The sequence below is a fragment of the Leucoraja erinacea genome, chromosome 4 (genome assembly GCF_028641065.1).
Source record: "Leucoraja erinacea ecotype New England chromosome 4, Leri_hhj_1, whole genome shotgun sequence".
NCBI lineage: Eukaryota > Metazoa > Chordata > Chondrichthyes > Rajiformes > Rajidae > Leucoraja > Leucoraja erinaceus.
Window position 1 is genome coordinate 84,611,347 of NC_073380.1, and position 15,759 is coordinate 84,627,105.

General features: G+C 45.3%; 2 protein-coding genes across 4 annotated transcripts in view; one reads left to right on the forward strand and one right to left on the reverse strand.

The window, feature by feature from the left end:
- The window catches only part of mrpl13 (mitochondrial ribosomal protein L13), a 96,341-nt gene extending 84,472 nt beyond the window's left edge, over nucleotides 1-11,869 (reverse strand). Inside the window, exons 1-2 of one of the 3 annotated variants that reach the window (XM_055634714.1) lie at nucleotides 11,712-11,869; nucleotides 1,429-1,552 (exon numbers count right to left, since the gene is read on the reverse strand). In XM_055634714.1, the coding sequence (XP_055490689.1) occupies nucleotides 1,429-1,552; nucleotides 11,712-11,738 (151 nt within the window). In that variant the 5' untranslated portion in view covers nucleotides 11,739-11,869. Of the gene's footprint in view, nucleotides 1-1,428; nucleotides 1,553-1,764; nucleotides 1,868-11,711 lie in introns of those variants that run through there. The other 2 variants (XM_055634711.1, XM_055634712.1) reach the window with 2 other exon arrangements.
- A 260-nt stretch (nucleotides 11,870-12,129) lies between these two features.
- The window catches only part of mtbp (MDM2 binding protein), a 74,770-nt gene continuing 71,140 nt past the window's right edge, over nucleotides 12,130-15,759 (forward strand). The window contains exons 1-2 of the mRNA XM_055634715.1: nucleotides 12,130-12,761; nucleotides 15,471-15,554. Coding sequence (XP_055490690.1) covers nucleotides 12,692-12,761; nucleotides 15,471-15,554 — 154 coding nt within the window. The 5' untranslated portion in view covers nucleotides 12,130-12,691. The remainder of the gene's footprint in view (nucleotides 12,762-15,470; nucleotides 15,555-15,759) is intronic.

Here is a 15,759-nt window from a genome sequence, read left to right on the forward strand (position 1 = left end):
ATTATGCTTGCTGCCTTCCTAAGGCCACAGCAAGTGTAGACAGAGTTGATATGCGTGTCTGTGCGATGGATTGGACAGCATTCACAACTATAATTTATTGCATTCTTGGGCAGTGCAGTAATAGTCCCCTGTCCCACGGTACGAGTTCATTCCAAGAGCTCTCCTGAGTAAAAAAAAAATCAAACTCGTGGTAAGCACGGAGAATGAACGTATCGGGTACGTTGGAGCTCGGGGACGTCTCTTAGCACTAACGGCAGCTACTCGTGAAGACTCGTGAAGATTTTTCAACATGATGACGAATGTCAAAGAGAGCCCCGAGTACCGACGAGTGGCCATTACCGTAAATCTCCAAGTTCGTATCGGGCAAACTCGGGAGAACTCTTGGAATGAACTTGTACCGTGGGACAGGGCTTTTACCATGACATTACAAGAGTTTGATTATCTGAGTGCTTCATTCCAAACAGATTTCTTTGAAATTATAGCCTTTAATGTATTGCAAGCAACGTTAGGATCAGGCACTCAAAACAGAAGCCTTATTTACGGGATTCAACATTCTAAAAAGCAGTTTTCAATTCAACCTCATTCAGAGGTAAACATCAGTCTTTCGCTGGAAAAGCTTACCAATCATTCAACTAACAGAGGCAATAGTTATTCCAAGAAATAATACACACCATAGTGCAGATGACTGCTCTCACCTGTATGGGTGAATTAAGGGCCTGTCCCACTTGGCCGTAATTTGCACGCCATTTACGTGACCTGGTAGTGTGTGGGTAGCGCGGGACGGGCGCATGGAGTGACGTGGTGTTGCGCGCGGTATCGCGCAGCGCTTCAGGATTTCTTTCTGGACGAAATCTTCGCGCGCCACCGGCCTGTAAATAACGGTTAAGTGGGACACCCTTGGGCGACACAACGTCTCACCTCACCTCATCTCAGCAGATGCAGGCAAGAGGTCGGCTTGGGGCTCACGGCCGTTGCGGATCCGGATCCGCCCCCACATCTACTCCCAGAGCAGGGCCAAGACGATTGGAGATAGACACAAAATGCTGGAGTAACTCAGCGGGACCGGCAGCATCTCTGGAGAGAAACAATGGGTGATGTTTTGGGTCGAGACCCTTCTTCAGACTGAAGAAGAGTCTCGACCCGAAACATCATCCATTTCCTTCTCTCCAGAGATGCTTCCGGTCCCGCTGAGTTACTCCAGCATTTTGTGTCTATCTTCAAATGACGTCACGCGCTCCAGGCGGCTGTGCGGACGCACGATGAAGCGCATGACCGCCGCGCGTCAGTCACTACCAGCCTGTCGCGTAAATGACGGCCAAGTGGGACAGGCCCTTTAGAGTGCTGCCTCTTCACTTCAGCATCTGCCTGAATCTTAGGTTGTGGGTGAAGCTTTACATTCGAGAGAGAAAGCAGATTCTGGATACTCACTCAAAGCATGGTAGATCGGTTTATGTTTCCCCTGCAGTCTGACAGAGCACGTTGTTGCAATCTTTCCAGGTGGTTGCATCTTGGCATCAATCAAATACCAAATCCTCGAAAAAGTAGCCCATTGCTGAAAGAAAGAGAGTATCTTTTGAGGAGAGAATACAAAACTAATTAACTTCAGAGTATAGTCTCAGAATTCTATTTTACACAATGGACTTTTAGACGTTAGAGATACAATGCGAAAACATGCTCTTTGGGCTACTGATTCATCCCATTCACGAAAACTATCCTACATTAGGGACAATTTACAATTTCACCAAAGCCAATTAACCTACAAACCTGTATGTTTTTGGAGTGTGGGAGGAAGCCGGAGCACCCGGAGTAAATGCACATGGTCACCGGAAGAATGAACTAACTCCGTACAGACAGCATCTGTAGTCAGGATTGAACCCGGGTCTCTGGCGCTGTAACCATATAACCATATAACAATTACAGCACGGAAACAGGCCATCTCGACCCTTCTAGTTCGTGCCGAACACATAATCTCCCCTAGTCCCATATACCTGCACTCAGACCATAACCCTCCATTCCCTTCCCATCCATATAACTATCCAATTTATTTTTAAATGATAAAAACGAACCTGCCTCCACCACCTTCATTGGAAGCTCATTCCACACAGCCACCACTCTCTGAGTAAAGAAGTTCCCCCTCATGTTACCCCTAAACTTCAGTCCCTTAATTCTCATGTCATGTCCCCTTGTTTGAATCTTCCCTACTCTTAGTGGGAAAAGCTTTTCCACGTCAACTCTGTCTATCCCTCTCATCATTTTAAAAACCTCTATCAAGTCCCCCCTTAACCTTCTGCGCTCCAAAGAATAAAGCCCTAACTTGTTCAACCTTTCTCTGTAACTTAGTTGCTGAAACCCAGGCAACATTCTAGTAAATCTCCTCTGTACTCTCTCTATTTTGTTGACATCCTTCCTATAATTAGGCGACCAAAATTGTACACCATACTCCAGAATTGGCCTCACCAATGCCTTGTACAATTTTAACATTACATCCCAACGTCTATACTCAATGCTCTGATTTATAAAGGCCAGCACACCAAAAGCTTTCTTTACCACCCTATCTACTGCTGTAAGGCAGTAGCTCTACCGTCACACCACTGTGCTGCCCTGCAGACAGTATATGAAAACCAGGGTGAGCCTCAGTGGAAGTATGGAATTAATTTTGGGTACCAGGAAATGTCTTTGGAGAAGGTGTAAACATTTATTGGACAATCCCAGGCTTTAGCAACTTGGGTCTTTTGAAGTACTGGAGAAACTGTAGTTGTTTCTCTTGGGTTATGGAAAAAAATAATTAGACTTTTCAAAATCATGGCAGACTGGGATAGAATTAATAATAATTTAATTTACTGGCTGGGGGAGCAGAGGAAGCAGAGTACATACATTTAAAGTATTAGGCAAAGATATCTACATTGCTCACCGCTGAGGGAAAACAACCAACCAAATCAAAGATGAGCACACCTGGATCATTCTCTCTTCTCCCCTCTCCAGTCAGGCAGAGGAAACAAAAGCTTGAAAGCATCTCCCACCAGATTCAAGAACAACTTTCTTTCTGCAGTTACCAGACTCTTGAACGAACCTCATATACTAAGGATATATTCCCTATCTCCCAATCTACCTGATTGTGGGCCTTGCACCGTTTTTTAATGCCACTTAACCCACAGAGTCTCTCCACTTTTCAACAAGATCATGGCTGATGACAGGTTTGCAGATCATCAACCTTCCTCTTCCAAAGGCAACAATCAGTTCCTTGGTTTTACTGACATTGAGAGCAATGTTGCTCTGGCACCATTTGGTCAGTCCCTCCTGCTTCTGTAATTTGTCCATCAATTAAGGTGTCAGATTCAGATTCAGATTCAATTTTAATTGTCATTGTCAGTGTACAGTACAGAGACAACGAAATGCATTTAGCATCTCCCTTGAAGAGCGACATAGCAAACGATTTGAATAAAAAATAATAAGTGTCCGGGGGGGGGGGGGAGGGGGAAGAAGCTGTTCCTCCTCGACCTGCTGGTTCGGCAACGGAGAGACCTGTAGCGCCTCCCGGATGGTAGGAGGGTAAACAGTCCATGGTTGGGGTGAGAGCAGTCCTTGGCGATGCTGAGCGCCCTCCGCAGACAGCGCTTGCTTTGGACAGACTCAATGGAGGGGAGCGTGGAACCGGTGATGCGTTGGGCAATTTTCACCACCCTCTGCAATGCCTTCCGTGTCGTCAGCAAATTTGAAGATGGAGTTGGAACTGAGTCATGAGTATAGAGTGAGTAGAGCAGAAGGTTGAGCAGACAGCCTTGTAGTGCTCCTGTGCTGATGGTTATCGAGGTGGAAGTGTTGCTGCCAATGATGTGATGGCGCCGACGATGACTGCCACGGTGTACTACTCCTTGCTTTTTATATGCGTTTGTTCGTTTGTGTCGTCTGTGGAAATCCAACAAAGATCACTCTCATGAGAGAGGTACTCATTAACATCAGATATTTGGTACCTCCAAACATTGTTCCGGATTTCTCTCACTCGCTGGATTATTCGGACATGCTCGTCGGCTGGGCTGTGGCTGTGTTCAAGGTCTTGAGACAGAGGAGGACTCTGCAGCACTCACCCGACGAGGATTAAACACACCGCCTCCGAGTATTTTCCTTGTAAATCTACATTCTCTCAACAACAAGGTGGACGAACTGCAACTCCTGTGCCAAACAAACAAGGACTTCTCTTGAGCCGCTGCCCTGTGCTTCACCGAGACCTGGTTGTGTGTCGACCCTGGACAATGCACTGCAACTGGCTGGCTTTCAACTACACAAAGCGGAGGCAACGAGGAAATCAAGAGGCGATGGAATATGCGTCTATATTAACCAGGGCTGGTGCAACGACATCACGGTACTGTCTAACATCTGTTCTCCTAATCTGGAATCTTTTTTATAAATTGCAAAGCCTTTTATTTACCTATTTTATTCTCACTGGAGTGTACATCCCCCCTCCCCCGCCGCCGCCCTCAAGCCTGCGTACGTGAGGCGCAAACGCAACTCGTTGACCAGGTAATGAGAGTAGAAAGTGACTTCCCGGACTCCATGGTCATTGTTTTGGGGGATTTTAACGAGGCTAATCTCAGCCGAGAGCTTCCAAAATACAGACATCACATTACCTGCCCCACCAGAGGGGGGAGAACACATAGAAACATATAAATTAGGTGCAGGAGTAGGCCATTCGGCCCTTCGAGCCTGCACCGCCATTCAATATGATCATGGCTGATCATCCAACTCAGTATCCCGTACCTGCCTTCTCTCCATACCCCCTGATCCCCTTAGCCACAAGGGCCACATCTAACTCCCTCTTAAATATAGCCAATGAACTGGCCTCAACTACCCTCTGTGGCAGAGAGTTCCAGAGATTCACCACTCTCTGTGTGAAAAAAGTTTCTTCTCATCTCGGTTTTAAAGGATTTCCCCCTTATCCTTAAGCTGTGACCCCTTGACCTGGACTTCCCTAACATCGGGAACAATCTTCCTGCATCTAGCCTGTCCAACCCCTTAAGAATTTTGTAAGTTTCTATAAGATCCCCTCTCAATCTCCTAAATTCTAGAGAGTATAAACCAAGTCTATCCAGTCTTTCTTCATAAGACAGTCCTGACATCCCAGGAATCAGTCTGGTGAACCGTCTCTGCACTCCCTCTATGGCAATAATGTCCTTCCTCAGATTTGGAGACCAAAACTGTACGCAATACTCCAGGTGTGGTCTCACCAAGACCCTGTACAACTGCAGTAGAACCTCCCTGTTCCTATACTCAAATCCTTTTGCAATGAAAGCTAACATACCATTCGCTTTCTTTACTGCCTGCTGCACCTGCATGCCTACCTTCAATGACTGGTGTACCATGACACCCAGGTCTCGCTGCATCTCCCCCTTTCCCAATCGGCCACCATTTAGATAATAGTCTGCTTTCCTGTTTTTTTGCCACCAAAATGGATAACCTCACATTTATCCACATTATACTGCATCTGCCAAACATTTGCTCACTCACCCAGCCTATCCAAGTCACCTTGCAGTCTCCTCCTCACAGCTAACACTGCCCCCCAGCTTAGTGTCATCCGCAAACTTGGAGATATTGCCTTCAATTCCCTCATCCAGATCATTAATATATATTGTAAATAGCTGGGGTCCCAGCACTGAGCCTTGCGGTACCCCACTAGTCACTGCCTGCCCCACACTGCCTCATGACAAACTCCTCTCACCCCACCCCATTTCACTTTTGCTATGAATGCTAACATACCATTTGCTTTCTTCACTGCCAGCTGCACCTGCATGCCTACTTTCAATGACTGGTGTACCATGGCACCCAGGTCTCGTTGTATCTCCCCTTTTCCTAATCGGCCACCATTCAGATAATAGTCTACTTTCCTGTTTTTGCCACCAAAGTGGAAACCTCACATTTATCCACATTATACTGCATCTGCCCTTTTAGAATTAATTGCCAGTCAATCTTGGCCAATTCACGTCTCATACCCTCAAAGTTACCTTTCTTTAAGTTCAGAACCATTGTTTCTGAATTAACAATGTCACTCTCCATCCGAATGAAGAACTGAACCATATTATGGTCACTCTTGCCCAAGGGGGCACATACAACAAGATTGCTAACTAACCCTTCCTCATTACTCAATACCCAGTCTAAAATAGCCTGCTCTCTCGTTGGTTCCTCTACATGTTGATTTAGATAACTATCCCGCATACATTCCAAGAAATCCTCTTCCTCAGCACCCCTGCCAATTTGATTCACCCAATCTATATGTAGATTGAAGTCACCCATTATAACTGTTTTGCCTTTGTCGCACGCATTTCTAATTTCCTGTTTGATACCATCTCTAACTTCACTACTACTGTTAGGTGGCCTGTACACAACACCCACCAGCGTTTTCTGCCCCTTAGTGTTTCGCAGCTCTACCCATACCGATTCCACATCCTCCAAACTAATGTCCTTCCTTTCCATTGCATTAATCCCCTCTCCAATCAGTAACGCTACCCCACCTCCTTTTCCTTTCTGTCTATCCCTCCTGAATATTGAATATCCCTGGATGTTCAGCTCCCAGCCTTGGTCACCCTGGAGCCATGTCTCCGTGATCCCAACTATATCATAGTCATTAATAGCTATCTGCACATTCAACTCATCCACCTTATTACGAATGCTCCTTGCATTGAGACACAAAGCCTTCAGGCTTGTTTTTACAACACTCTTACCCCTTACACAATTATGTTGAAAAGTGGCCCTTTTTAATTTTTGTCCTGGTTTTGTCTGCCTGCCACTTTTACTTTTCACCTTGCTACCTATTTCTTCTACCCTCATTTTACACCCCTCGGGCTCTACGCTCACACATTTAAGAAACCCTTTCCCTTCAACTCCATCCTCCACTATCCCATTCAACACCCCACCCCCCTTATTCAGTTTAATTTGATCATTGTTATACTATAATGAGGAATGCATATCGCTCTGTTCTCCAGGCGGCTCTGGGTCTCTCTGATCATTGTTTAGTTCACCTTATTCCGACCTACAGGCAGAAACTCAAATCTGCTAAACCTGATGTCAGAACAATGAAAAAGTGGACAAGCGAGGGCATTGAAAACCTACAGTCCTGCTTTGACTGAACTGATTGGAATATGTTCAGGGAAGCAACCGCAAGCCTCAATTAATATACAGACACTGTGACATCAATGGATAGCAGTGGCAGGGTCGGTCCGAGACAGCATGTATTTACGAAGGGGAAGTCATGCTTGACTAATCACCCCAACCACCACTTCACACCCACTAACAGCTTGACCAGTGTCTGCAAAGACTGGACCTTTCTACACCCACTCTTCCCCAATCACCCCTTCAGCATTACCAGAGCCCCCACACACCCACAATTTGGACTGTTCATACTGCTTAACTCTGGGAGGAGGTACCGCAGCATGAAGAGCGGGACAACCAGGTTCTGCAACAGCTTCATCCCCCAGGCCATAAGATTACTGAACAATCAACAAAACCGAGGTTAGAATTTTTAAAATATCGACACTTTTAAAAACTTTTCATATATATTTATTTTACAGAACCATGCACATGAGGCATTTTTATGGACGCACCTAGAACTTTTAACTATTACCTGATTTTGGAGAGTAAAATGCAACAAAATTTCGTTCAAGGTGCACTGTGTATAGGTGTATATCTGAATGACAATAAAGTTTTCATTCATTATTCATTCATTCATTCGTTCATTCATTCATTCATTCACATCTACTTAAAGCAAGATTCCAGTCTGAAAAGACTGGACCCTTTCCCACCCACTCCTCTCCAATCACCACTGCAAACCCAATTACCCATCCCCTCCCTGCTGCACAACATCACTTCTCCATCATCAACAATAAAAATTGACGAGGTGGAGAGGCTGTTCAGAAGGCAGAAAAGCCGGAAATCTCCAGGACCGGACAATGTTTCCCCCTCTACTCTCAAGCTCTGTGCTGAACAACTGGCACCGGTCTACACAGACATTTTCAACCAGTCCCTGCAAACCTGTACTGTCCCTGCCTGCTTCAAAGTCTCCACTACTCTCCTCCACTCTCTCTACACCTATGACTGCACCTCCTCAGACACCTCTGTCAAGCTTCCCAAGTTTGCGGCCGACACAACCCTGATTGGACTGAGCCAGGATGGGGAGGAATCTGCCTACAGACAGGAAGTGTCACAGCTGGCGTCCTGGTGCCATCCCAACAACCTGGACCTCAATGCTCTTAAGATAGTGGAATTGATTGTAGACTTTAGGAGAGCACCCCCTCCCCTCACCCCACTCACCATCAACAACACCACAGTCACATCTGTGCAGTATTTTAAGTTCATGGAAACCATCATCTCCAGGGACCTTTTAAGTGGGGAGCTTCCACTGACTCCACAGTCAAAAAGGTACAACAGAGGATGTACTTCCTGCGGCAGCTGAGGAAGCACAATCTGCCACAGGCAATGATGGTCCAATTCTACATGGCCATCTGTTCTCACCTTCTCCATCATGGTCTGGTATGGCTCAGCCACCAAGCACGACACCTGGAGGCTGCAGCGAATCGTCCGATCAGCAGAGAAGATTATTGGCTGCAACCTTCCCTCCATTGATGAACTGTACACTGCAAGGGCTAGTAAGCGAGCGGGCAAGATCATCTCTGTTCCCTCTCATCCTGGCCACAAACTCTTTGAATCACTTCCCTTGGGAAGGCGACTTCAGACTGTCAAAGCTGCCACAGCCAGACATAAAAACAGTTTTTATCCACGAGTAGCCTCCCTTTGATCTGGTATTTCGTTGGTTCACATGCTTGATCAATGGTGTTTTATCATTAATGTTTTATTATTATTAATTTTTAGCGTTTTCCGAGTCATTCGTAACTGTCACTGTATGTCATGTTGTTACTTGTGGCCGGAGCACCAAGGCAAATTCCTTGTATGTGAATACTTGACCAATAAACTTAATTACTTACTTGCTTACTATTGTCCCTGTACCCAAAAAGGGAACAATTACTGGTCTTAATGACTCCAGGCCTGTTGCACTGACCTCTGTAGCCGTGAAGACCCTTGAAAGGCTTGGGCTGGCCAAGCTGAAAAATATCACAAACCCCTTACTGGACCCTCTGCAGTTGCATGTCGGGCCAATAGATCTGGGGATGACGCAGTCAACCTGGGCCAGCACTTCATCCTCCAGCACCTAGACCGCTAGGGGACCTATGCGAGGATTTTGTTTGTTGATTTTAGCTCTGCATTCAACACCATTGTGTCAGAGCTACAACACTCCAAACTCTCCCAGTTGACTGTGCCTGAACCCCTCTGTCGGGGGATCACCAGCTTCCTGACAGACAGGAAGCAGCATGTGAGGCTGGGAAAGCATATCTCGGACCCGCAAACGCTCAGCATAGGTGCACCGCAAGGCAGCGTACTCTCCCCTCTCCCCTACTCTCTCTACACCAATGACTGCACCTCCATTGATTCCTCTGTCCAGCTTCTCAAGTTTGCGGATGACACAACCCCGATTGGACTGATCCAGAATGGGGAAGAATCTGCCTACAGACAGCAAGTGACACAGCTGGCGGCTTGGTGCCATCGCAACCACCTGGAGCTCAATGCTCTTCAGACAGTGGAATTGATTGTAGACTTTAGGAGAGCTCCCCCTCCCCTCACCCCACTCACCATCAGCAACACCACAGTCACATCTGTGGAGTCTTTTAAGTTCCTGGGAACCATCATCTCCATGGATCTTAAATGACATACATCGACTCCACAATCAAAAAGGCACAACAGAGGATGTACTACCTGCGGCAGCTGAGGAAGCACAATCTGCCACAGGTAATGATGGTCCAATTCTATACGGCCATCGTAGAGTCTGTCCTCACCATCTCCATCATGGTCTGGTTTGGCTCAGCCACCAAGCACAATATCTGGAGGCTGCAGAGAATCGTCCGATCAGCTGAGAAGGTTATTGGCTGCAACCTTCCCTTCATTGATGAACTGTACACTGCAAGGGCCAGGAAGCGATCGGGTAAGATCAACTCTGACCCCTCTTATGCTGGCCACAAACTCTTTGAATCACTTCCACAGGAGGTAGCCAACACCTCCGCACAGTCCGCATTAACCAACCCGGTCTCCCGGTGGCTCAGCACTACCTGAAATTGGAGAAGGATGAGAGGGAATCTTATTGAAACATATAAGATTATTAATGGTTTGGACACATCAGAGGCAGGAAACATGTTCCCGATGTTGTTGGAGTCCAGAACCAGGGGCCACAGTTTAAGAATAAAGGGTAAGCCATTTAGAACAGAGATGAGGAAATACTTTTTTCACAGAGAGTTGTGAGTCGGTGGAATTCTCTGCCTCAGAGGGCAGTGGAGGCCAGTTCTCTGGATGCTTTCATACGAGTTAGATAGAGCTCTTAAAGATAATGGAGTCAAGGGATATGGGGAGAAGGCAGGAGCGGGGTATTGATTGTGGATGGTCAGCCATGAACACATTGAATGGTGGCGCTGCCTTGAAGAGCCTACTCGTGCACCTATTGTCTAATGTCAGCTTTTGTGAGGACAGTTGCATTCCCACCAGGAACCGTACGTAGCTGGTCCAACAACGACAAGCCCTGGTTTACAGCAGAACTCTGACAGCTCCACTTGTGTTGAAGCACTTCCCTCTGGAACGCAACTTCGGACTGTAAAAGCCGCCACAGCTAGACATAAAAACACATTTTTTTCCAAGAGCAGCAGCTCTACTCATCAGCCAAAAGTCTGTAGCCTCCTTTTGCTCTGGTATTTTATTTCATTCTTCACATGTTTAAATAATAATGTTTTATTTTTAATTGTCTATTGTATATCGTGTTGTTACTTGCGAGCAAAGCACCAAGGCAAATTCTTTGTATGTATACATATTTGGCTAATTAAATTTATTCAATTCAATTCGTATAGATTGTAGACACAAAGTGCTGGAGTTACTCAACGATACAGGCAGCATCTCTGGTAGGAGAGAGATTCTCGACCCGAAACGTCACCCATTCCTTTCTACCAGAGATAAGCCACAAAATGCTGGAGTAACAAAGCGGCACAGGCAGCATCTCTGGAGAGAAGGAATGGAAGATGTTTCGGGTCGAGACCCTTCTTCAGATTGAGGTCTGTTGATGAGGAGTGGAGGATCCAGTTGCAGACTCCTCAACCCTCTTGCAACTCAGACTTCTACTTAAACCTCTCCTCATAGCTTTGACAACTCATACTCGCATTTTCCCTCTCTCCTCTCTCTACTCCCCTCTCTCCCCTCTCCCCTCTCCACTTTCCTCTCTCCTCTCCACTCTCCCCTCTCTCCTCCACTCTCCCCTCTACTCTCCCCTCCCCTCTCTCTCTCTCTTCTCAATTCAATTTAAAAACTTTACTGGCATGATAAAAAACCATTGTTATATTGCCAAAGTATAAAACATGCCATACATATATGAAACCCTCTCTCCCCTCTCCCCTCTCTCCTCTCTCCTCTCCTTCCTTTTCCCTCTCCCCTCTCCTATACCCTCCCTCCTATCCCCTCTCCTCTCCCTTCTCCTTTCTCCTCTCCCCTCCTTTCTCCCCTCCTTTCTCCTCTCCCCTCTCCTCTCTCCCCTCTCCTCCTCTCTCTCCCCTCTCTCCTCCCTCTCTCTCTCTCCCCTCTCTCCCCTCCCACTCTCCCCTCTCTCCCCTCCACTCTCCCCTCTCCCCATTCCTCACCTGTGCAGTTTTGGTGAAACTCGACATGACGGCGGAAGTCCATTCCTTGTGCAACTTTCCAACATTTCCGGAGAAGAAACCCGCGCCGGAAGTCGGTCTTCCTCCAGTTTTAACTCACGTAATAAATCCCCGAGTTGGAAAAGCGATCCCGAGGGATGTAACTGGTCTCCAGGAGGATGTCCCCCCCCCTTGATCTTTGCTTGAAATGAATGGCAGCTTCGGTGTCTAGCGGCAGGTGAGGTGCGAGCAGGTTGTTTTCCAGCCGGACCGGTTAGCGGTGGCGCCCACCTGAAGGGCCGGGGGGGAAACGCGCGGCGGGAAGGACAAGGACGGGTTCGATCCCCAGCCGCCGGGAGCAGCGGGTCACGGTCACGGTCACGGTCACCCTCCGCCCTCACCCCCCCTCCCGCCTGCCCGTCCGCCCGCCCCCAACCGGGGAGAGCAACGGGCCACCTCCCGAACCCCTTCAACTGCCTAATCTGAAGAGTCCCCCCCCAAGCCCCCACCTCCAATCCAGCAAGTCGCCCCCCTCTCCTCTAGCGAGTCAACCCTCCTCTCATCATCCCTCACCTTCCAACTGTCCTCTTTCATCACCCCCAGCACTAACAACAGTGAATGTCCCCAACCACTGTCAACCAACCCACAGCAACTGGCCCTTGTGTCTTTCCCCCCAGCAATTGTTTTCACCCCTGCAAACATTTATCCAGTGTGGTTGCTATCACACTTGTGCAAGGGCTGGGATCTGGCCCGAGCTAGTCTTGGAATCAGAACCTGCGGAAAGATCATTTCCAACCCTGCAGCAAGAAAAAAACGTGCAGTTTGATCGCCTATCCACATTGAAGATAACTACGTGTGCAGGATATACCTGGGAAGCTTAAGAAAATAGTGAAGACACATGGTCAAACCACTATGAGAAAACCAGCATTCTTAAATTGTTTGTGTATTTATTTTATGATGGACACTTCTTACCACATCTGACAATGGATCGATATGTGCTGTTAGTTGTTTGGAATTGTTCAGATGAACAGTGTCAAGATGAAGAGTTTGCTGGTGAGTGGTGTTTATAACTTGATCCATCAGTTCCGTTTAAGTGTAATGATGATGTACCTCATATACTCCTGTACTGGTTTTAAGCCCTTAGATTTTCTTCTCAACAGCCTTCTCTAGAAGGACTGCAGTGATTCAATAGGGCATCTCACCACTTCTTTTTCAAGGGTATTTACAGATGGGAAATAAACGCTGTCCTTGCCAGCTAAACCTGCAACCTGGAAATTTCAAAATGTATAATAAACTTGAATCTTTCTCAACTCTGTATCTTTCCCTTTACTCTACCTATTGTAGGGATGTCACAAAATTTAATTTGATACCTAATTCACTTTCATATCTTCAGTATTAAAAAAGTTATCGTAATTTCCATATACAGAAATTAGCATCTTGTTCCCTATTGTTTTTCCATTAACTTAACACAAAAGCTGTGATCGAGGGCAAGGGCTGTTTACACAGACGTGTTCAAAATCCTCAAACATCCACTCAAGATAATCAAAATCATTATTTTTTGCACAATCATGACATAAGAACATCTAAATTATCTGTATTTTTGTGTAATTGTCTCCATGATCAATATTTTCATACTAAATATCTGACTCAAAACTCAAAACTTCCACAGTACACAGATATCGGGGCCAAAATAACTTATTTCACATCATCAGATTAAAATGAAATTACACCAAAATCTAGATAAGATGTTAAATAAACGTCCTAAATAAATGTCCTGAACTTGATTCCGTGATTTTAAAGGCGTTGAAGTTGAGCCTGACTTTCAAATCCAGCGATCCAATAACCAGAAACGTTTTGAAAAAAAAACGCAAACGGGATGACAGACTGAGATCTCCTCTACGTCATGAGCTTGTCGTACGAGGAAATCCCTCCCTGACAACCAATGAAAAACCTGCATGACGGTATCATGACACAACTGTTGCCTCACAGTGCCAGAGATCTGGATTCAATTCTAATCTAGGGTGCTGTCTTTTTGGCGTTTGCATGTTCTGTGGCCATGTGGATTTGCCTGTGACCATGTGGATTTCCTCTGGGTGCTCTGGTTTCATCCCTCAACCCAATGTGTTCATGTTTGTAAGTTAATTGGCCTTCGAAAATTGCCCCGAGTGCGCAAGGAACGTGGTCTCAGTGGGTCGAGGGGCCTGTATCCATGCTGTATCTCGAAACTCTGAACTCTGCAGTATAATGGTGGATCTTACTAATATGAGATCGAAATTTGTAAATTAAATGAATTTTCTAGTTCTGGCAATGAAACAATAGATGATAAGAAAAGTAGATCTGTTTGGTCTAGAGAGCATTATGAAATTGTGCAGTGGTCTTTTAGAAATCAAAACATGTCGACAATTGTTTTCAGTAACATCTCAAATCTGTCATAATTTATGAAATACGCCACTTTGTGCACCACAGTTGATAACCACACACATTTCCACAGTATATACAGGTGCCGTGTTATCACTTAGTTTGTCCATGTCCCTTTGAAGTTTTACATCCTACTCATAATCCCAACTAGTTTTTTTTTATCATCAGCAAACCCGGAACTATTATATTTTGTCCTATTGACCTAAATTTTAGATATAGATCATGGATAGCTGTGGTCCTAACATGGTCCCCACTACTCACTGTCTATCAATCTGAGAAAGACATGCTCATTCCCATGCTGTGCATTCTTTCTGATAACCAATTCTCAACCAATGTCAGTGAAGTATCCTTAATTCCCTGTCCTCTAACTTTATTGACCAAATTCTTGTTTGGAACTTTATCAAAAACTTTCTGAAAATCAAAATGTGGCTCTACCAGTGATTGCACCATGTATTTTCTAGCAGTCACATCCACAGAGAACTATAGATTAAATGTGATTTTCCTTTTCTAAATCTGCACATCTTATCAATCCTATTATTTTTAGGTGATTTTGTTATTGCATTCTTGAAGCCATAAATCCCCATACGCTCGAAAACAAGAAAAGGCTATGTTATGTTTAATGTCGTATGAGAAAAAGAGGCTCAACATTGATCTAGAATACCATGAATTTGTCCTCAACTGTATTACTATCCATTTACATCTATAATCGTCCCTTTAACACGGCCCCTATTCTCCCAATTTATGCATTGTTCAATATCTCAACGTATTTTGTGGCTCATAAATAGCTCCCACCAATGCTTTTCGCCCTTTGCTGCTTCACCAAACAAATTTTAAATTTTTACCGTCTGCCAAGCCAAGATTAATTTTCACTCTTGCACTGCACATGCTTTTCTATTCTCCTCATTTCATCAGAGAAATGGGAGCCATGTAAAAAGTTCGAGAGAGGATTTGTAGATTTATGTAAGAAGGCGCTGCAGATGCTGGTTTTAACCGAAGATAGAAACAAAAAGGTGGAGTAACTCAGCGAGACAGGCAGCATCTCTGGAGAGATGTCATGTATAACACGGGGCCGGGATGTGCAGAGGCAAGATACCTCACTGATATTGTCTGGAACTTGTTTTTTAAATGCCTTTGGTAAATGGGAACAAGCATTCTCGCTCTGGAATTGGCCTAATTTTTGTTTCAAATCTGCTGGCTGCCTCCAGAAGATATTAAAGAGAGTGTATCAGTGGGGATCATGTAGCCTGCCCACAAAGACGTTGGACAGGGCAAGGTGTTGTCTTTGTGTCTGATTTTCTTGTTTGCATGTGGCTGACATTCTTTAACATTATTCTTGTTTATCAGAGCTGACTGCCATTAACCGCATTTATGAATTTATGAGAAGAAGTTGCTGCACTTCAACAAGTTCCAGATTGACTGCCTTTCCAGGTAATACATTTGATAATAAATATTTTAAATTCATGTTCTCTCAACATTCATTGTTAGAGTTTTGACCCTGTTTCTTGTTTGGCAATATATTTTTTAACATTTTAACATGCTTTTAACCTTGACATTTAACTGTAATTCAACCTTGCTGTGAGAGTGATAGATGGTTGCTCAGATAACATTCAGCTGTTGAAGTTGTTTAAATGCA